Here is a 22,526-nt window from a genome sequence, read left to right on the forward strand (position 1 = left end):
ATTTCTCATTTGGGTTGTTTTTGGACACGGATAATTTGCAGATTTCATTATTTTAAATGAAATAGGCCGGTATTCATTTCATGACATAGTTATGATTTAAAGTTGGTAGATCTAATGATGTACATGATTTTTTATATTATTTAAAATTTTTAAAAGACGTATAAATATTATTAACTTCATATGTACCGTTAGATGTATAAACTTTACGTTCTAACCATGAAATTGAGAGGATTATATTCCTTTGTTTTTTGCTCTTATAGTTAATCATGCCCTCATTGCTTTTCACCTATACGTGCATTAATATAAGATAATTGATGCAATAAATACCCAATTCTGTCCCTCGCTATTGCCACCTCTAATTTTCAAAACACAGACATTTCAGGTACAAGAACATGTACGTACGTGCCTTGTCTATCCATTTATGAGAACAACTTCTTCTTCAAGAGAGTAAGGCTTTTGCTTAAGAGTTAAGACAGACATCAGATTAATAATACAAACGTTAAAGAGAAAGCAAGAAACGACCACGACCGACATGGAAACATTGGAAAGTGAAATGGGAAAAGCTTGATTATTTGGAGTTGATCGTCGCTTGCATGTGTGCCTGCACCAATCACGTTTACAAGTAATAATGGCCAGCACGAAAGATTAGATGATTGAAGAAACAACGTACGATCTTAACATTATTAAATAAGGAAGTTTCCAAGAGAAGAAAAGCACAAATAAAGCTCAAATAGTTATGGAAATAATCCCCCATATATTCGTCCTCAAACCAGTGTCCAAAACCTAGTTAATTAAAAAGAGTATGATGTACAAAAAAATGTATATGCAATCAAGATATTTTATAAAAAGATGGATGTGAAGCTTGCTTATCTCAGGCAATTTGGACAAATGGAGCCCATTTGCCCCCACTAGTTTAGCATAGATGGCCCCAACAACTTAATTCCTATCTGTAAAATGCACAAATTGCATGCAATTTAGACACCATCAAGCTTATTTTAAGTTGATATATATCTTTAAGATATAGAGAGGCCTTGATTCGTTGAGCTGATGAGGTAGCTAGGTCTCACCAAAAGATCGAGTGAGGAAAATAAACCATGCATTGAGATTGGTTTAATCAAATGTTATTCTAAGAGAAGTGTGTATGTAAAAAACACACAGGTTCCCATGTTAAGGGAATTTAAAATATCATATATAACTCTTATTTTCCACCTAAATTATGAGGTTGCCATCGGTTAATTACATTAATGCGTTAAATTACTACTTATTTCAAAGTTTAAGTTGATAGAAAATGATAAATTTAATCATAAACACATATAATATTTAATTGAAATGAGAAGCGAATGACGAGGCAATATTCGAACTAAGAACTTTTGCTCTGATCGATACCATGCACGTTAAACTATAACTTATCCCAAAAGCCTAAATAGATAGAAAGTAGCAAATTTAATAATTTAATCAATATTTTAATCATGTTTATGATAAAATTTAAATTTAAGTGATTGTGCTTCTAAAGTGTAATTAAGTTGGGTTTTAATATTCCTACCGTACCATTAAGTTAATTTCTCCGTTTTTCATTATAATATTCAACTTAATTTAAAATTTAAGTGCTTATTATTAAACTGCATGTCTAATGATTACATTTTTTTTTTATCACGCGATAAATATGTGAAAATTAAGGTTAAATATGACTAAAATGTAGAAATTTTTAATAGTACAACTAATCGTATAGATTAGGAGGTTGATTACTCTAATTAAAAAATGGGAAAAATATAATTTAGCCTCCCAAATTATACCATTTTTTCAGATGGCCCTCCAAACTATCAAAGCTTGTACTCTGGCTCCCCAAACTACCAAAACTTTTAAAAAATGCTCATTTTGGCGAAATATCCCAATAAAACCCCTACCACGTGTCATTTTTAAATTAAAAAATTTAAAATTTAAAATTTTTTAAAAACATAAATTCAAAAAAAATATTTTTTATTTTTAAAAAAATATTGTGATCGACCGAATGATGTACTGCTTTTTTCTAGCATCATCGTTGGGCATGATGCACGCATATAGCTTAGCGAACTCGTCCCCTCCCTTTTCAAAATAAATATAAGAAATAAAATTTTAGTTTTTTTTTTAAAAAATTCAATAAAAAAAATAAGAAATAAAATTTTAGTTTATTTATTTATTATTTTTTAATTGAAAAATGACACGTGACAGGGGTATTATGGGAATAATTCATCAAAATAGACATTTTTCAAAGGTTTTGGTAGTTTGGGAGCCAGAATACAAGCCTTGGTAATTTTGAGGGTAAAAAAAAAAAAAAAAAAAAAAAAAAAAGTAAAAATTTGGGAAGCTAAATTATATTTTTTTCCTTAAAAATTTAAAGGGGATATGACAAATGCCTTTATAGTTCAGAGTTGAAAGATACAATATTAATGTAGTTAGAAATCTTTTAAAGTAGCCAAGCCAGCCTAAGTGACCGATGATGCTTAATTTTCTTGTTTTGGATGAATTGACAGTTACAGATCGATCTGATTAATTATTTTAGTGACTTGGAGATAACTTCTTAATTAATCTGCCATATTCGTATCCATCTCTTAGTCTTCTTCTTCTTCTTTTGTTTAATGTTTCTTGCATGTGAATATTAGATCCAAAAATAAATCTTAAATTTAGCTATATATTACGTACGTACATATTGTTGGGATTTGTTAGCAGCTTAGCTTGTAAGCTCAATTAATCTTATTAAGAATATAAATACACATCTTTGTATTAATGAATAGTCAATTTATTCTTACTTTTTATTTTAGTTGTAATTAAATTTGTTTTAGGATGAAAATCAAATAGGATCATAAATTCTGATTGCCAGCCAAGTCATATAAGGTATCGGTCGGGATTGGTTGCAATTTGTTGAGGCCCTATATAATAAGATAGAGCTCTAATAAGACTCGGGCAACCTTAAGTGTAAGTCCCATTTACTTGGACAAATGGAGCCCATTGAAACCACTACAACCCAAAAAAAAAAAAAAAAAAAAAGGATTTAGTGTCGTTAATACAAACGGCACTAAATAACATTGTCGCTAAACTTAGTGTTAGCGTCGCTTATTGTTTAAACGATACTATCTAGAAGGTGTCATTTGAATAATGATGGCGTTAATTAACGTCGTTTGAACAATAAACCGTGTTGTTTTTAAAGCAACACTATTTAAACAGCGTTAAATGAGTAGTGCCGTTTTTTATTCCAAAAACACTACTATTCAAACGACACTAACAACCGTTTTGTTAGAGTGAACCCTCTCTTAATTAATTGCTCGAATTGATTGCAATTTCAACAGCCAACTATATTAAATTCCAGCCGTCCTATAAGATTAAGGTATACCCCTTTGTAGGGGTAACTTTTTCTTTAAGTGCATGTGAACGTTAGAGCAAATTATTCTTATAAAATAACTAATTCATTTCCGGGGTCTATTATGCATACCAACTGTGCACATAAAACAATCATATTATAGAATTATTCTGTTCCAATGCCAGAAGCAATTTTTAAATAATCCAGTAATAAAGTAACCCACAGGCATGAATCACATTGGCGCAAAAATTCAGTAATAAAGCAAGCCACAGGCATGAATCACATTGGCGCTTGGCGCAAAAATTCAGTAATAAAGCAAGCCACAGGCATGAATCACATTGGCGCTTGCTTCAGAGAGAGCTATATATATATATATATATATATATATATATATATATATATATATATATGAGAAACCTTCTAAGAGTATTCTTAGTAGCCTCATCAAATTTTACTCAGCTAAAAATTATTTTTCTCTATTCTGGTGAGCCACGTTTTTAAAATTCTCTCAGCATCCTCACAATTTTAAATATTTATTATTACTATTCTATTTAAATAATATTTTTCATATTTTTTATTTTTTCTCTATTTAATCTTTTTACAAAGAATCCTTTATGTCCATGAAATAAGGACATTATCGTGTGAGAAAGATAGGGGAGATGAGAGAAGAAAATGAGAGAAAAAAAGGAAAAAAGTGTACTGATCATGTGAAAGAGAAAGATGAAAAAAAATTTGATGAGTGAGTTGGTGAGGGAAAATGCCTCATCTAATTTGGTTAGTAATTTCAGTCATCAAATTTTTTTGGTTAAAATGATGAGGCTGTTGGGAGTGATTTTTCAGTGTTTTTATCAAATTGGCTCACCAAAATAGCTAAAAAAACTATTTTGATGAGGCTATTAGGAATGCTCTTAGAAGCCTCATCAAATTTTACTCACCAAAGTAGTTAAAAATCACTTTTCTCTATTCTGGTGAGCCACGTTTTTAAAATTCTCCCAGCAGCCTCACCATTTTAACTATTTATTATCACTATTCCATTTAAATAATATTTCTTTTCATATTTTTTATTTTTTTCTCTATTTAATCTTTTTTACAAAGAATCCTTCATGTCCATGAAATAAGGACATTATCGTATGAGAGAGATGGGGGAGATGAGAGAAGAAAATAAGAGAAAAAAGGAAAAAAGTGTACTGATCATGTGAGAGAGAAAGATGAAAAAAATGTGGTGAGTAAGTTGGTGAAGGAAAATGCATCATCTAATTTGGTTAGTAATTTCAGTCATCAAATTTGTTTGGTTAAAATGGTGAGGCTGTTGAGAGTGATTTTTCAGCGTTTTTATCAAATTGGCACACCAAAATAGCTAAAAAACTATTTTGGTGAGGCTACTAAATCTTAACACAGTTGTTCAATTCTTAACAAAAAGTTGAATTGATACATTAACTTAACTTGCTAGAGATGAGTTAGAAAAGGAAAAATATTGTCATCAATTTGTTATTGCTTTAGATTGCACTACGATTTTGGGTTAGCAAAACGGGTTTGCGGATTGACCCGTTTACAACCTGTGGAGACCAGCAACCTGTTTAAGCTATACTTAAACACGATCCGTTTATGTTAAAGGATCGGGGCTCCAACGACACATGGCAATTTCACAGGTCACCCGACACGACCCGTAAAACCTGTTTAGCATAATAGGTCGTATCAAGTCGACACAACCTGTTTGACCCGCTTCGTCATTTGTTGTAGCCTTCCGTCTTCTCGAGCACTTTCTCAACTTTCATAACTAGTGTCTTAAACTTCACCTAGACCTTCACATCCTTCTTGGTCATTCCAGGCATGTCGAACCTCATCTTGTACTCTGTCTCACCCTCTTTGATGTCCCACGGTGTTCTTCCGCTGCTGTACCCTGCCCCTCTGCTCGGCAACAGTGAGGGCCACCCATCGGAGTAGGCAAATGGGTCCTCCATCATCCTATCCATTGCGTCAATCATCTGCTAAACCGCCCTTGCAATTGGAAATCGGTCCCACAACCCTGCACAGTGGCAAACATAATACAACAGACAAACAAAGAGAAAAAGAAAAAAAAAAAGAAAAAGAAAAAAGATTGATGGACCTCTACAAATGGTCAAGATTGTCTCTGTTTTCCTCAGCTGCCGTGACCTTGATGTTGTTCTGGCTCAGAACTCTAACAATTGGTTTGAAAGAATCGAATTAAGATCCCCTCAAATTCTTTGCCCGAATTTGATACAATTCGGGCAGGTAGTTGTGAGTGAGCATTTATGAGACCCACCTGACCAAATAAAAGTTGGGCTGCCCAACTGCTTATCCGGTCAGGTGAATCTCATAAATGCTTACTCACAACAACCTGCCCGAATTGTATCAAATTCGGGCAAAGAATTTGAGGGGATCCTGATCCTTGAAAGAGTGAGGAAGCGTCGAACATAGAGGCTTTGAAGAGTTACTGGTTTTCCCACATGGGAGAGGCAGAGAGACACACAAGTTTGAGACAGCTGCTTAAGACATTTCTTAAGTTTCTAGGACGACAGCCTGAAAGGGATTGTGTTTAAGGTGTTTTATTAGATCCCTAGACACACCAAACAATTGTTGTCAACAGGAAACGTGGGACTTCTTCTCTCCCTGATATCAAGACGTGTCAAACGGGAGGAAGAAGAAGGGGCGGTGTTGTGGCTGAAGGAAAAAGAAAAGAAGTTAGGGACTTAAGGTTTTGTTTTTGTGTTTTCGGCTAATCCCTCTAACCTAATAATCCCATTTCCTTTTTTTTTTTTTAACAAAAAAAAAAAAAAAAAAAAAAAAAAAAAAAAAAAGAAGAAGAAGAAGAAGAAGAAGAAGAAAAAGTAATCATGTCTGGCGGGTCACCCGTGACACGACCCGCCAGACCGAGCTAAACGGGTCGACCTGTTTATGACCCAAATCCGTTAATTTCGTGTCATGTTCGTATCGAGTTGTCGGGTCGTATCAAAATTACCAGCCCTAACAATATCCATGCATCCACTGTATATAATGGCTATGTGCCTTATGCCATATTTTCTAATACTCCCCACCCGCTTTGGCTGAAGAGACACAATTTGTTAGCATATATTCTCACCATCAAAGGTGGTAATGGTTCAGTGGTTTAAAAAAAATTCTTAAATAGTTAAACACGTATTAGGGTGAGAGTTCAAGTCTTGAAATAAGAATTCTCAATCCTATGTTCAGTCAAAATTAAAAGAGCGTCTGTAATTTTTATTGTTAGACTTGCACATCTTGTGCTACTCCTAGCGGACCGCTTGGATAGAATAACTACATTGATCTTTTTACCTGCCTTTTTCGAATAAAAAAAACGAAACAAAACAAAATTTCCGATCGGCAATTAAAAGGGATAGAAAATGTGTAGTGCGACAAGCTGACAGACATACAGTCTATCAAGCCTACAAAAGGTTTTGAAGGTTCTCGTGGATTAAAATAAAGAATGTAACAAATAGTGACATCTGCAAATAATTCAAGAACTTTAGGGTGCACCAAATCTTGTTCCCTATCTTTTTTCAGCATCATATTTCCCTTGGAAATCTTTTAATATGATAAATATATAGGTCAGATTTATGCTTGTTATGGCTTACATAAATTATTTCTTATCTCACGTGGACGTCGAGCTCGCTCGCTTTGTATGATAATTTTTTTTTTTTTTTGGATCCTTTTGCTATTTTTTTTTTTATAAAAAAAACAAAAACATTAACAAACGCTCCAAAACACAAAACAATACAAAATGTTTGAAATTACTTCCACTTTTATATATTTCACCCAAAATACGTTTTTTTTAAAAAAACAATAAAAAATAAAAATATTAACAAACAGAATCAGCAGACCCATCATCAAGATTTACACGCTATTGTTACTTTTTTTTAATTGGGTTTGGATGTTACAATAGAAAAAGGTCATTTTCGAAGTACAGATTGCTTTGAATATCCATCTTGTTGGAGTGCAAGGCACGGGGCCACCACAATCATAATAAGGACACATATTGGTGTAGTTTGTGAATTGTGACTGTACAAGGATGTTACCTTAAAGGAACATCCGATATACATTCTTAGACCACTTCAAATCCTTTGTACCAAATAACTTAGTAGAGATAACTTAGTTAATGGAGTAAAATATATTGGTCTTTGAAGGATTTGGCTTCGGAAATACGTGTTTCAATCTTATTAGCCTAAATGAAGCGTGGCCGAAGCTGAATCTTTTATTATTATTTTTTTTTCAAATCATGGTTTAAAATATAAACAACTTAACTAAGGGTGCCAAAATCTATGAAATCATGAAGAATTCAATAAACCACAAGCAAATTACATTATATCAAAACAAAAGTGAAGATTTTACACAAGTTGGTGGTTTGAAGATACTATGAACAATTCCTCTTATCTCCTTTTACTTTCTCTATACACACAATCACTAAAGGCCATCAATGCAAACCAAACAATTAGACACCGTTTTCCCTCTACCCCACATGCACTTTCCCCCCTAAACTAAAGTTTAATCCAGAAAATTCGTGCTGGATTAATTAATTAAATAAAGTGCGATCCCACCAACCTAACGCTTTTGTACACTTTTCTTTTCTTTATTTTCCTCATCTACCTTTCCATGTCAATGGATGAAAAGGCCTTTCCCATTTGAATAAAGCTCTTTGGATTGCCAAATTTGCTCAAATTGCTCTTCTTTTGGGACTCAACATCATCAGGATCTTCTTCTTCTTGCTGATCATCTTCTTCTTTTGTCAACGGAACATACTCATCCTTTTCGCCATAAGCCTTATCCAACACCAAATACAAGCACACTGCAAAAATGGTGACTGCAATCAAGAACCAGCTGAACTGAATGTTTACCAACGATTTGGCGCGATGAAGAGATTCGTCGTCGGAGCACTTTACCACTTGGTGACCCTCTTCATGGTTCATGAAGCAGCCTTTAGGAATCAATCCCGGCGTCCAAAGGACGAAACCCATGACAATAAGCCAGAGGCCCTGGAATAATATGCTGACAGACCTTACAAAGCTGACCAAGAAGCTCTTGGGGAGAGAAATTCCCATTAGAGTGGTGGCTAAAGAAACAAAAACAACAATTTGTAGAAGCAAGTGGTATTGGCCTTCCGGGCCCATGTGGTCGGCTGAGTGAAGGTGAAAAAGAAAAAGCTGCTGGAAAAAGGCTACGGCACCGAGCAATTGGGTTAGCCCATGTTGAACTCTGGCGCCGATTTTGTCAAGAACAATGGCAAAAGCGGCGTAGACCAAGAAAGTCATTGAGATGGAGGAGTGCTCGAAGTTGTGGAGATGGTTGGAGGGGATGGTTCCATCAGGGTCAAGCGGCTGGTGCCGGTCCGGGCCGATGAAGAGCTCCATGGCTATGGAGGCAGAGCATCCTGCCATGATCAAGAAGAGCTCCAAGTACTTGAATCTTGAGGTGGGAAACCACGGGGGAGAGGTATAAGAATTTGGGTACCGAGCATGGAGCTTGATGTGGTTGAAGAGGTGCCATAAGCCAATGAAAAAGAAGCCAAAGCCTGGCGCAACATGACCCACCAAAGTCCCCATTTTTTTTTTGAGACAAATATCAAAACCTCCTTAGTTCTTTCTTGGGTATCTTGTCCTTAGAGGAAGATAGAGGAAAAGAAGGGTGGCTTTCTGTTTTCTGTTGTTGCTGATGAGAAACAGGGGAAAGCTAAAAAATTTATGAGAGGGAAGTGAAGAACGATTTGGGGGGTGGGGGGGATTTAAGATGGGAGAATTGGCTTGAAATTCCAAGGCTTAAGGCCAGGATTCTAAGGTGGGCTTTAAAGTTTGAACTTTGGAATTCTGACTTGGGGAATAAGATTTGCAGCAATTGACCTATGACTCCTAGTATCCTACGGAATGAATGAGCTGGCACCCTGTTTGGCTGTTTCTAGAAACCCCCACCAAAAAATAAAACTTTGATTCCACTAATCCATTATCCAAATTATTGGTCAATTGACAACATTGTCCCTCATGTTTTGTTGGTAAAGAATAAATTAATATTTTTTTTCTCTCTCTAAATTTAAGTTTTGTTGTCCATCTGGCTCTTATAATTTCAGATTGTTGTGAATGTAGTTTTATCTTCCAAGTTCCAACTCCATTAACCAAGCATACTAAATGTCACAAAAAAAAAAAAAAAAAAAAAGCATACTAAATGTCACATGGGTACATGATATGTTTGTTATTTGTTATGGGAAGTATTTTTTATTTTTAGTTTTAAAAAAGCGATATTACTTAAAAGTGTTTTGTATTTTGAATTGTTTGTTAATATTTTACTCTTGAAAACATAAAATAAAAGAATTTTTGTGTTTTGAGAAATGTTTTGTGTTTTAAGTTGCTTGTTAATATATTTGACTCGTGCAAAAAAATAAAGTCGTTTATTTTAAATGAAAAATAAAATAAAAACAACTATGTTTTAAAAATCTTATGGTAATGTTGATCTTGATCTATATCTTATCAAACGTTGTTTTCATGTTAGGAGAATCTAGTACTCCATGATTGAAATTTGAGGACGGTCCCTGCTCCATTCCTCTACCCCTAAAGGAGAAAAAGAAAAAGAACAGAGTGAAATCAAATTGCAGTCCAAACCCCATTTCTAGAGCTTCAATCCAAGACCAGAAGTTGGAATTCTATTGAATGGGACTTGGAAAGTTGGAAGGTCACTGCTCCTAGGCACTAGGGAGCTATGAGCTCTACCCCAACCAAAGTGCCCATTTTGGGGGACAACTGGAAGACAGGGGATCTCAGTTGTCATCCGTGCTACTTCCTCTTTAGAGTTGTGAAATGGAGTTTTCTGTTGAAGGAAAAATGTTCTACACCTTATGAAATAATGGTATATTTTTTAAAATAGTAAATCTCATTTATAATTGACACATCATTTAAAATAAAAAATAAATTAATAAGTTTACATAGCACTTGTTTCTGTTCAAACATGGGCATTTTGTTCGAGCAAGGTCTACCTGTCCGACATGTCGGAGCAAGTTGCTTTGGCGAGAGCTTCTTTTTCACAACCCTCTTACAATTTTTTCAGTCATTTTTCTTTGTGTAGGAGATTGTGGGGGGATTCAAATTAATGCAGTCTTCTTTTTTTCACAAACTTTTCATCAAAACGACATTATTTTAATGTTACAGTACGCGATCTGACATCATTTAATTACTGGGAATTGAATAAAAATATGGTGACAATAAATTGTTTAAGTCGGAATTATAAGAATCAAATTGACAACAAATCCAAATCTAACACCGAAATACATTTGTTTTTTGTTCTCAAGTTATAGATATCGACAAACAACTCAAAACAAAAGACATTTTTTAAAACACAAAAATAGTTTTCAATCAAATTACGTATTAAAAAAAAAAAAACCTTAAAATATATTAAAAAAAAAACATAAAATATTGAAGATAAGTAGGTTGCTCTGTTTTCTTTTAGTCAAATTGGAGGGGACCAGTCAGGTGTTTCATGCAAAGTTTTATGATTTGGTCATCCCTATCCAAAACGCTTCCAATTCAAGTGAAGATTGAATTCTAACCACATGCAACTTTCCTCATCAATATTTTGCTGCAGCAGCCTCTTTAAAACGGTGTTGTTTTCACTTTCGTTGACAAAAAGTGAATGTTCTAGAGCTCAGTTTTTATCATTGACCAAAAAGACAATAATAATAATGGATGTGCAGAGGAAATTTCTTCTTCTCTCAATTTCTCTTAACTTCTGAACCCACTAAATTACAACTTCCTCGATCTTTATTATCTTTTCCAACTACCAACATTTTTAAGGTTGCTTCTTCTAGAGCTCCCACTTGATTTTGCCATTGCTTAAAAAGATACATAATATTAAAAATCAATAGCATTGAATCATTAAAAATTGATATTAATATTATGGGACAACTTCACAAGAGGGTATCGAATTATACGCGTTTTAGACGGAAGCTTACGGAACTAGAAAACATTTTAAATTGGAGTAATCAAGTTTTAAAACCTCTCACTTAAGGATATTCCGTTAGGATTGGCTGTTAAATCCTGATGAAACCCCCCTCACGTGCGAGACACGTGATTTACTTAACCTAAACTACCCATTATGCCCCTTCATTACTTGTCAGACGATGATTTATTTATCTTTTCCAAACACCAAATTTATGGTTGATTGACGTGTGGGTAGCATGCATTAGCAAACATAATTATCAAGTTTCTTGCTTCACTCAAGCAAACTAAAGCTAAGTTAATTAGCACTGATACTTACTTCACGTAGGAAAAAGAAAAGGAGAAGAAATAACTTTGGTTTTCGTTTTCAATCGTATAGAATGAAAATGACTTGTTTATATATAGGAAAAAATAAATTTATTCTATTGGTTTTTAAATCTGAATTTTAACTTTTTTATGTCAAATACAATATAGGAAAAAATAAAGGAGAAGACATGACAATGGGGGCTTCCTTTTTTTTTTTTTTTTAATCCAAGGGTATTTTAGTCTTATAGAATGAAAATGACTTTTTTTTTTTTTATGTCAAATACTTGGATATTCTTTCTCATGGTGCTCTCCGATTGCGATGACGACGGCGCCGTTTTAGGACCTACAAATTGAGGCACAAAATCTGAATATTCTCATGGTGTTCTTGATGGAAATAATTAAAAGTAATTAGTATTAAAACAACATTTTAAGGCTCTATTCATTGTCCCAAATGGGTCATGATTTTTGAACGCCCAGTTTCATTGTTTTTCTCGATTCCCCATCATTAAACATAACATCCACATGTTTTTCTCTTTTCCATACATGTTTTGATTCTTGCACGACATTTCCTCCACAAAATGGTCAAACTCATACGGTTTTCTTGTGCTTCGAGATCTTTAATTATCTTCACGAAATTTCCTAATCAATTTCAGGTAATAAGCGTGAAAGAGTTCGAATACGTTTCGACTTTTGAGCACCCGTCTCTATGTTTGGGCACGTAGATTTTATAAGAATTTTTTCTTGAATTTCTAGCAATTTTGGTTCATGACAACAAATTGTTGGAGATTCGGATTTCATCACCTCACATTTGGAAGGAATTTGTAAAAAACAAATAAAAAGAAGAGAGAGGGAGAGAGATAGATAGATACAGAAAATGATGAAAACAAAATCGATTTTAAATTCAGGATTTTATATATATATATATATATATATATATATATATCATTAATTTCTTGAAAATAGAGTTTTTTTTTTTTTTTTTAGTTTTAATCCCACATAAAAATTTCTTCTGTTTATGAGCTCATGCTTGATTGGCCTCATTAATAAGAAAAATGGATATAGATTGAGTGCTTATGAATGTGGTGACGTTATTGATTGATTGAGATGCTGAGGGTGTTAGACAAATACAATATGATTATTATTAAAAGATGCATCTAAAGATTAACAACTCGATTGAAGGATTGTTTGTTGTTAATGTGCATTAATGAACATATCACTTTAAAATATATATATATATATGAAAAGAAATGAATGGTAAATTGGGAGGGAAGCAGTCACTCCCAATATAGGGGTACGATCAACTCACAATTAAAGAGTGGGACTCGCTCGGCCATCCCCCACAAAGGAGTGGCTTGCGCGGCCATCTCTTTTGCTTGGGGTGGCCGTGCGAGCCTCTCATCTATTGAAGGTGTTCTCGAAAGGTGGAAATCACTTCTATTTACTTGGGGTTACAGCGTGAATCACCTATTTGCAATTAGATAGCCGCCAAGCCACCTTTTTGTTAAGGATGACCGTGTGAGCCGGCACTCAGTTGAGGGTGGCTCGTGCATCCCTATGCTAGGGGTGCCCGCTTCCTAGGTGTTTTGAAATGCTAAAATGATATTTCCTATTTTCAATGAAAGATAAATAAGACCATTAAAACTGTCGGATTATTCTTAAATTCTCATTTTCGTTCTCCGAAAACATAATCGAAGTAGAACAGGGCCGAAATATAGCATAAACTATTTCAGGAAGCAGCCAATCACTTAGCCCTTAGGTCAGAAGTTGTTATCTTAATATTAGTATTCCTTGCCGATCAAGTTTGACTAATCAATTGGTGTATAGATTAATTCATTCTTCGATATCATCGATGTCACATTAAGCCCATGATGAACCTACACTTGGATTTAGGTCAGCGCTGACGTCTGCCAACCTTGACAGAACATGTATTTGAAAAAAATAAATAAAAAGAAATGAATTAAGCAATATATATATATATATATCTTGCTTCTCAAACTTTCCATCGATATGCTATGATTTTAAGCGTCACCGTGTATGTAATATATGACGTTAATTAATTAATGATCTTTAGAAAAGTTTAACAAGATTCGTCTTGATTTTATTATTTTTTTTTTTAAGAAAAAAAAAATTCATTGGGTTGCTTAAAGGCTGATAATTCATAGTATTAAATGGTTCGAAATTTATCTCAACAACAAACTTTTAATTTCATCGCGCTTTGATCGGTGCCAAATAATCTCTTCTTAATATGGATCAACCTATAGGGACGGAGTTGATATGTTTATGTTAAAGTATTCATTAAATATATTATTTCTTATCAGTTTAAACTTTTTAGATAAATAATAATTTAATACGTATTGTATTAGAGCATGAAAGTATTAACTTTTGGGTTCAAACTTCTTTTATAAGTGAGACCCAATACATTAAATATTTCAGCTGATAAGAAATAGTAAATTTAATCATTTAATCAATTAAAAAAAAAAAAAGTTTTATCGAAAAGAAGGCCGGTAGTAAAATATAAATGAAATATCAAATCTAATTTTTAACTCTCTCTCTCTCTCTCTATATATATATACATACATATATATATAAAGTCTCTTTTTTTTTTTTCAGCTTTTTAAACTTTGAGAGTTAAAATTGAAAATAGAAGCATCAGAGATTAACCTGAGCTGTTTCTCCCTCGCCCACCTTCTTGTTGACAAGTATAGCTGATTTGAAATAAGAAGGTCAGAGGGAAAGGCATTTGGTCCAAAAACCCCAAAAGTCAATCTTTGAAAGTTTTGACTTCTCCTCTAATCAAGCTTTTCTAACCATGACAGTAGGTGGACTTTGTGATCAAATCAATTTTTAAGAAGCACAATAAAATAAGATGAAGTTTACTTCTAAATTAGGTTTAATTTTTTCTTTTCTTTAATTCAATATGTTAAACTCATATGTGTTCAAAATAAATGTGATTATTGCATGTATTTGTAAAAAGGCATATAAAAAAAAAAAAAAAATACATGCTGTATTAATAAAAATCAATATAAGAATAAAAAAAATTAAAAAAAAAAAATGCATGCGAGAATTACATGTATTTTTGAACTTGTGTCAACTTAATAAAGTGGCCGGATTAAAAGAAAACTTTACCACAAAAATATGTGTTGAACTCCTTTCTTTAAGTGAAGGGAAATGATATATAATAAACAATTTGCACTAAATTGACAAATAAGTCAAGCTGGTTTGAAGCTATCTTGCAAGAAACTAAATAAAGTTAATGTTTAGTTGAGTAATTTGTAAGATTCATTAAGTAAAAAAAAAAAAAAACCAATAAACAATTCAAATTCAAAAAATATTTAAAGGGTTATGAAATTATAGATAGATCAGTGATTTCTTTCTAAATTCTATTTTCAATTTATGGTTGAGTAATTTACTTGCCTATTAAATTAGGAAGAAGAAACTAAGACCCCTTTATCCGGTAAACCGGAACTTATTTAAGAGTTATCGTTATTTATTTATTTAGGTTTAGTTCGAAGACATAAGAGATACACGTCTCAATTCTAATTATGAGTCTAGTTACAATTAATTAAGACTGACCAAGCTAAACCTAAAATGCTAGTACACGTATGGTTATGAATAAGCCAAACTAATTAATAAGAAACAATGTAATGTGGGTTTGACGATTTTAATGATAACAATATGTCGGTACGTGCCCGTTTTAGTTAACTAGAAAAAAATATAGAATACGATTAATATAATCTAAATTGTTAAACCCAAAAAAAAAACCTAATTAAAGAAATCATTTTGAGCCAATGTGGTGAATATAATACCAGCAGTTGGTGAGAGAATATGACAGCTAGGTAAGATTAAAAATAAAAGAGTTAAAAATAAACAACTCTTTATAAGCTAAATGTTTTGGATATGACGTGGCATTAGGTCAGAAAAGTTAATGAAATGAGGATAAATGGAGTGATTTATTAACGAATTAAACCTTAATTAAAGATTGATTTGATTAGTTTTGTACTCCGAAAAATGGTTTGATAAAAGGTCAAACCTATTTTTTAAAGCATAAAAGCTTCCTAAAACCCTCGCACTCTCTGGTGATCATCTCATTCCTTCAAATCCAGATATTCGGCTTTGTTTTCCATAATGTTTTTGTGACGAAACAATTTCAACATTCTTTTTTACATATTAATTCACCATTTATTTAAAAGTTTAAGTTAATAAAATATGATGAATTTAATCATTTAATTAATACCTTAATATTTTTTTTTTTTGAGGTATGTGATTAAACAAAACATGAAATATTTTCATTGAAAATAAAGATAAACTAAAACGTTAAAGTTTAAATTTGTTGGGAAATCCTACTCCAAGTCGAATTGGGGTAGTAGTTTCAATCCCGGTCTAATAACGCCTCTTTGAAGAATTTAGTCAACAATTCAATTCTCAGCTGAATGTAGATAGAACTCCCAACCAAATCAAACTCCAATTACTCCAATCTAATTCAGTTTGACTCCATCTCTTTGTTTATAAATAAACCCATACCTAAGTATAAACGATAAATTAATTATTTTTGTGCATTAAACATACTTTTTTTCTCAAAATCAAAACAATACCCTGAAAGATCTCTGTAATATCATACGAGGGTAGGTCTTCGTTCATTTAAAATAAACTAGCGGGGATTGAATGAGGCCTTCTAGATACCCAGAAATCTACTTTTTTGTGTTGTTGTTTGACTTGTAGATCATGCAATTATGCCTTCCCAACCCATTTCTTTATTTACAGCCGTAGTTTGAAGAAGGTACAAAGTACCAGAAGATTAGACCTAAACCCATCAACTTTTCTGCCAAGAAATATTTAAGAGTGTCCCAAAAGGTTTGAAAACCTGGCGGGCATGACAAATTTGACGGCGGAAAATGGAACAAATTTATCTTCTTGTTTATTCCATGGTACAAGAGATCACATGATGACACGTACCAATGGAATTTCTAACTCAACGGGAAAGTGTTTGGCCTTTGACTCGGACCTTCTTCTTCTTCTTCTTCTACAGGTAAGCCCGGATCAAATAGATCTGGTCAATGGACTAGACCCAATAGGTCAAAGGACAAAGTAAATGGGTCTAAGGCCCAATACAAGAGATTTAGCCCAATGCCGAAGAAAGAGGCAGCAGTCCAAAACTCGCGGTGAGAGGTGGACTAGTCCACCTTGATACAACAAAGATAGATTTGTGTATCAATTATGAAGAGTCGAATGGAACCCTGGAATTGTTGCATTTCAAACTTGACCACAAAGTTACAACTCATTCGATCTCATATTCGACGCGTTGCGTTATATCCTATACTCGATGTGCTGATAGCTTTGATACCAAATAATACAAACTTCAGATAAAACTTACTCTTGAAAATCGGCTTGCAAGCCGAAAGTGCCTAAGAATTTATATACACATGATTAAAATTGCACTTAAAGATGAACCTATGGGGGGCTGCGTGGTCTCCATCAAGTAATTGATTAATTGTGTGTATAGAAAAGCTAAGGGGGAAAAAAAAAAAGAGGAAAAAGAACATAAACATAAAACTATTAAAAAGTACATTTGGTCTTGCGATTCCGCATACCAAATGTGCGTTTTTAAAAAAAATCACAAAAAATACCCTGTTTGAGAATGTGTTTAAAGACAGAAAAATTCATGTTTTGAAACCACAAGCAAGGTGATACATTTTTAAAAGTGCTAGATTTTAAAAGCTTATATGTGATTTTATAAAACGCTTAACTGGATTTTTAAAAATCGTGTTTCCATTAAATAAATTTTGAAATATTATTTAAACGATACGTTTTGAAACTGCTAACTAGTCGATGAAATAATATTAAAAGAACTTTGAGAGCCTCAAACAATTCACAACCTCAGAAGATAAATGGTCCCATGGGCCTAATAACTAAGAACCTTAACTGGGCCAAAATTGGAATCAGGCCTTGATGGGCTAGAAGTAAAGCTTTTGATGAACCTAGAGTAAAATGAAATATACTTAAGAATAAACGAGTATTTCCGAAAGTGTTTATTTTTTTTTGAAAGTATTAATTGGTTTAAGTAGTAAATTCCTCTTTTAAATATTTATTAGGATTGGAAGTCTATGAGAATTAAGGAAGAAGGGTACCATTAACTATACAACTTATTATAGGCTTGAATGAGCCGCCCATGATCTCCTTCCCCCCCTTTTCCAAAAGAGAATGATTGATTACCTTTATAAGTTGAGATGTAAAAGCTTGCCTTTAAAAAAAAAAAAAGAAAAAAGAATCATTAAGGATTAAGAAAATGAAAAATGATTGATGTACTACAAATTTTACTACATCGAATTCTAATCGAGAGGAATAGATTGACTTATGCAATTGATTCTTTTAACACATTATCTTCCTTAATTCTTTCTTTTTTTCTTTTCATTTTCTCTTATTTTTATTCTCCTTTTTTTTCTTTTCTTTTGTTCAATCAATAAAGTGTATATATGTGTGTTTAAACCCACGTACAACATCCACTCCATTTCATAATTAATAACTTAAATTTCGAGTGATTTTGGTTTTTTTTTTTACATGTCCACACAAAAGGGGAGGGAAAATTCGAACTAGTGACCTCCACTTCAAAAGGCGTAGTCCCCAATCGATTAAGCAATTGATAACTAAAAATCATAAAGAAGAGCTGTCTTTGATGTGCTATTTGGCCTGTAGATTAAAAAAATAAATGAGAATGACAATCCATACTATTTTTTGTGACATTGGTTCAATATGTATGCATTATAGATGACCGTTTAACCTTGGGACTAGAATTGAGCACAAAATTGGTAGGAAGAGCACAAGACCGGATTTTATGCCTTCGTGTCACAACAGAAGATTGGTCTATTAATGGTTATGAAATTTGCATTGGTTCAAGGAATGTAGGGGTGGGCAAATTATCCGCCTACCGACTGCTTACCGAACCGAACCGAATCAACATCGACTGCCTACCACCTAATTTCAGTCCGGTAATCTGTATAAAATTTTGTTCTGAAAGTCAGTTTGGTAACCGAACCGAACCACATTTATTTCCGACCTATTAACCAAATCGACATAAAACAAAATGACGTCATTTTAATAAGAATGAAACGTTTGATTTTTTTTTTTTGTTTTTGTTTTTTTCCCCCATTAAAAAAATCAAAACAACTTCGTTTCATTACCCATATTAACCGAATGTTAATCGATTCAACCGACTTAACCGACTGCCTATTAACCGACTTATCAATTGAACCGACCGCCTATTAACCGACTTAATTGACTTAACCGAAATGATTCGCTGACTGCATTCTGACAAAAGTTGGTTAACCAATTTAATCGCCTACCGAACCGATACTCACCCTTAGGAAAGTACGTACAATTTCATGGTAGCACTATCACCACCATGAGGGAGGTGCCGATGATCGAGTTATACGAGTCATCTTGTATAACTTTTTATAGTTAAATGGGTTGCGTCAGGATTGAGAAGTTTGACAAATGCGTTGTATTTAGGTCGACTCATATAGTCATATACCACGACTTGACACGACATGAACCCTACCCATAAACCCGAATTGCCACCCATATTCATAACCTAGCTAGCTAGTTAGCCTGGTAATTAAGGTTTTTATATCTAACCATGCATGATTCTATGGTGGAAAGATTACAATGAAGAAGGCCAAACTACCTCTCTCTAAACTCTCCACTTTCTTTCTAAAAACCATTTTCTCTGAAAAAACTAACCGTCTCAAGCTCATGGGTGGAGGGAAGCATAGTGCTTCCCTCCCCTTTTTCCCTTTTCTCCTTCTCCCTTCTCCTTTCTCCCATCTGCTAACGCTTCTATTGAGGCCTATATCTTGCTGAAACTTGATGTAGCCCTATCCACTTTAACACAGCCAATACCAGTCTCCGCCCTATACCTCCACCGTGTTTGTTGTAATTTTTGACTTGGTTGTTGGGTCGAAATCTTTGGATCTAGATCTACGATCCTATGTCAATTTTTGCTCGACGCGCATCTCTCCAGTGGGTTCGCCGGCATCTTTTGCTTCCACCAATGGCTACCTCGTCGTCATTCGATGTCCCTGCATCGGGGCGTGGCCTGCAAGCGCCAAGGAGTTTGTCTCCTTCTTCGGCGCGTGGTGGCCACGCCTCACCCTCTACCCTTTCTCTGCCTCGGTTTTAGGTGGTTCAGGGCGATTCCTTACAATTTATGCTGAAGAGAGGCCTTCTAGTGGTGATGCATGGTCCTCACGTGCCACCACTAGTGGCGCGTGATCTTCACGCACCAGTGGCTCCCAGTCCCTTCTTTCAATCGGGTTTGTTGTGTTGTTTTTATCTACTTTTTGTTTTAATTACTTGGATTTTTGTGTTCTGTATTTCTGGACTTTTTGTTGTATATTTCTTCTTTGTGTTTTTTGTAGTCTGTAATGGTGTTTGGATCCTGTATACACATTTGACCACCTTCACTGGTGGCCCAGATTTTAGACATCCATGCCAAGAATTAATAGACCTGCATTTTTGGAAGCATTGTTTCCGCGTACTTTCATTCTTAGTATTTATTTTGGGTTACCCAGCCCTAGTTTATTGTATTTTCCTTTTATTTGTAGCTCCTTTTCATTTATCTAAAAATTAAAATTAAAATTAAAAAAGAAAAAAAAGAAAAAAGAAAAAAGAAAAAAGAAAAAAGAAAAAAGAAAAAAGAAGTTCTCGATGAAGAAGTTTTCTCACTTCAACAATGGGCTTAGGAAGATGCTTGGAATATATTTCAAAAACGGTATTGAAAAAAAAAAAAAAAAAAAAAAGAACAAAAAAAGAAGAAGATCTCTAGATGATTACATTGAATAGGATAATATATAGTTGAGCATATTATAAAAATGTAATTAGGAAGAAAATAATTGCACGCAGTGGAGCTAACTCATGATCATCTCATGCATTCGAGGCAAAAAAGCAAAAAGAGGGGGTCATCCCTTCCTTCCCAAGCCAGCCATCCCACCCTCGATCTCCAGCTGCCTACCCACGCGTGTTCAACTCCATTGGACAAAGTTAAACAAAATCAAAATTAAAAATGAAAAATAAATATTCTAGATAGATGATGGAGCATTTTAATACTCATTTGCTCGGATTATGATTTTTTACAATTATTTGTATGAATTTAAAAGAATTCGAGCAGGTGATTGTAAGAGACCACTTATGTGACCCACCTGACCGAATAAGTGGTTGGACATCTTAATTTTTATTTAGTCAGGTGGGTCTTATAAGTGGTTTTTCATAATTATCTATCTGAATTCTCTTAAATTTGGATAAATAATTATAGATGATCATGATCCTGATCATGATCCTGATCCTGCTCGGATTAGGATCTTCTACAATTTGCTTCCCTCCATCGGTCGGCTTTTAGAATTTCACCCCCAAATTCAAAAGTTAGCAAAATAAGTGTATGATGTATCAACTCCTTTCAATCACTCAATTTCTTTATGATTTTTTGTTAAATAGTTAACCAAAGAAATGCCCATTATACCCTATAAAATTTTAAAAAGAAAATTACAAATATATCCATTTTTTTTAAGAAATTGAAGATCTCGAAGAAAAAAAAAATCCTAACAAAAAGGAGTTAAACTTTTCAACTTTAGAAACTACATTGGGTAAAAATGAAGTTCCTTATAAACCTGTATTTTTACCTATCAAATCTTTTGACTTGTCATTGTTCCACAATTAAAAGGTTTACCGAAGTGTTTGCCCAAATGTTTTCAACATCTCGTCATAAAAAGTCCCTTAAGCATAAGACGTGACATAAATAGTGCTTAAAAAGGCCTGTTTTCACTATTTACCACTCACTTTATAAATAGGCAACATATGCCCAACTCCAATGCAAGCTTAATTTGTACTCCATTATAGTTCCAATGGCTAGAATTCTTCCAATCTTGGTCTCCCAACTCCTCCTTTTCTTCTTCATCTCTTCCTTCTCCACAGTTTCGGTCGCTGGAGAAGATGGAGGCTTTTCCAGAAGCCTAGACCGGAAGCTACTCGGGCTCAAGAAAGAAAAGCTCAGCCACTTCCGCTTCTACTGGCATGACACCATCAGCGGCCGTAATCCGTCTGCTGTCATGGTCGTGCCACCGGTCTCCAACACATCGACGGGCTTCGGTTTAGTGAACATGATCGATAACCCTTTAACCTTGGGACCAAAGTTGAGCTCAAAGCTGGTCGGAAGGGCTCAGGGGTTTTATGCCTCTGCCTCGCAACAAGAGCTTGGTCTACTAATGGTTATGAACTTTGCATTTATTGAAGGGAAGTACAATGGTAGCACTATCTCCGTGCTAGGGAGGAACGCCGTGTTCTCCGCCCTGAGGGAGATGCCGGTGATCGGAGGCAGCGGGCTTTTCCGGTTTGCTAGGGGGTATGTTCAAGCCAGTACTCATACCTTTGATATCAAGACAAAAGACGCCATCGTTGAGTACAATGTCTATGTGTTGCATTATTGATGCTCTTGAGTCTTTTTAATTAATTAGCTTTAATTTACTCAATTATGCTCTTAATTTCTTGAGTTGATCACTTTTTGAGTATGTTAATTGGCCGACCACTTTTGATTGCTTTAAGCCAATAAATGGGGTTGGTTTTATGTTATTTATATTACTTAAGATTAATGTGATATTGGAGTCGGAAGAAAATCCTCAAGCTCCGTAATATAGCCAAAAGTTTCATCCGGTTTAAGGTTGGGAACGGTTCTAAAGTGTTCTTGTGGCTAGATCACTAGCACCCTGCAGGTTACCTTCTGGATACTTTCGAGTATAGGATTGTCCATGATTCTGGGATTTTGTATCTTTTCTTTTATGAAGCTGAAGAAAGCCGTGATCACCTTTTCTTTAGGTGTAGTTTCAGTATGCGAATCTAGATTGGAATCATGGTTGATTGCTCTTTTCGCAATGTGCCTTTGAATTGGAAAGATA

General features: G+C 34.1%; 2 protein-coding genes across 2 annotated transcripts; one reads left to right on the forward strand and one right to left on the reverse strand.

Moving 5' to 3' along the window:
• Positions 1-7,628: 7,628 nt before the first annotated feature.
• On the reverse strand, positions 7,629-9,123 carry LOC133878661 (uncharacterized). Its single transcript, XM_062317235.1, has one exon. The coding sequence runs from the start codon at positions 8,905-8,907 to the stop codon at positions 7,951-7,953; it is 957 nt and encodes a 318-aa protein (XP_062173219.1). The 5' UTR covers positions 8,908-9,123; the 3' UTR covers positions 7,629-7,950.
• A 12,315-nt stretch (positions 9,124-21,438) lies between these two features.
• Positions 21,439-22,203, forward strand: LOC133877710 (dirigent protein 22-like). The gene has a single exon (XM_062316091.1). It carries the CDS (start codon positions 21,480-21,482, stop codon positions 22,059-22,061), a length of 582 nt encoding a protein of 193 aa, XP_062172075.1. The 5' UTR covers positions 21,439-21,479; the 3' UTR covers positions 22,062-22,203.
• Positions 22,204-22,526: the final 323 nt, after the last annotated feature.

Source organism: Alnus glutinosa, chromosome 9, assembly GCF_958979055.1.
Source record: "Alnus glutinosa chromosome 9, dhAlnGlut1.1, whole genome shotgun sequence".
Taxonomy (NCBI): domain Eukaryota; kingdom Viridiplantae; phylum Streptophyta; class Magnoliopsida; order Fagales; family Betulaceae; genus Alnus; species Alnus glutinosa.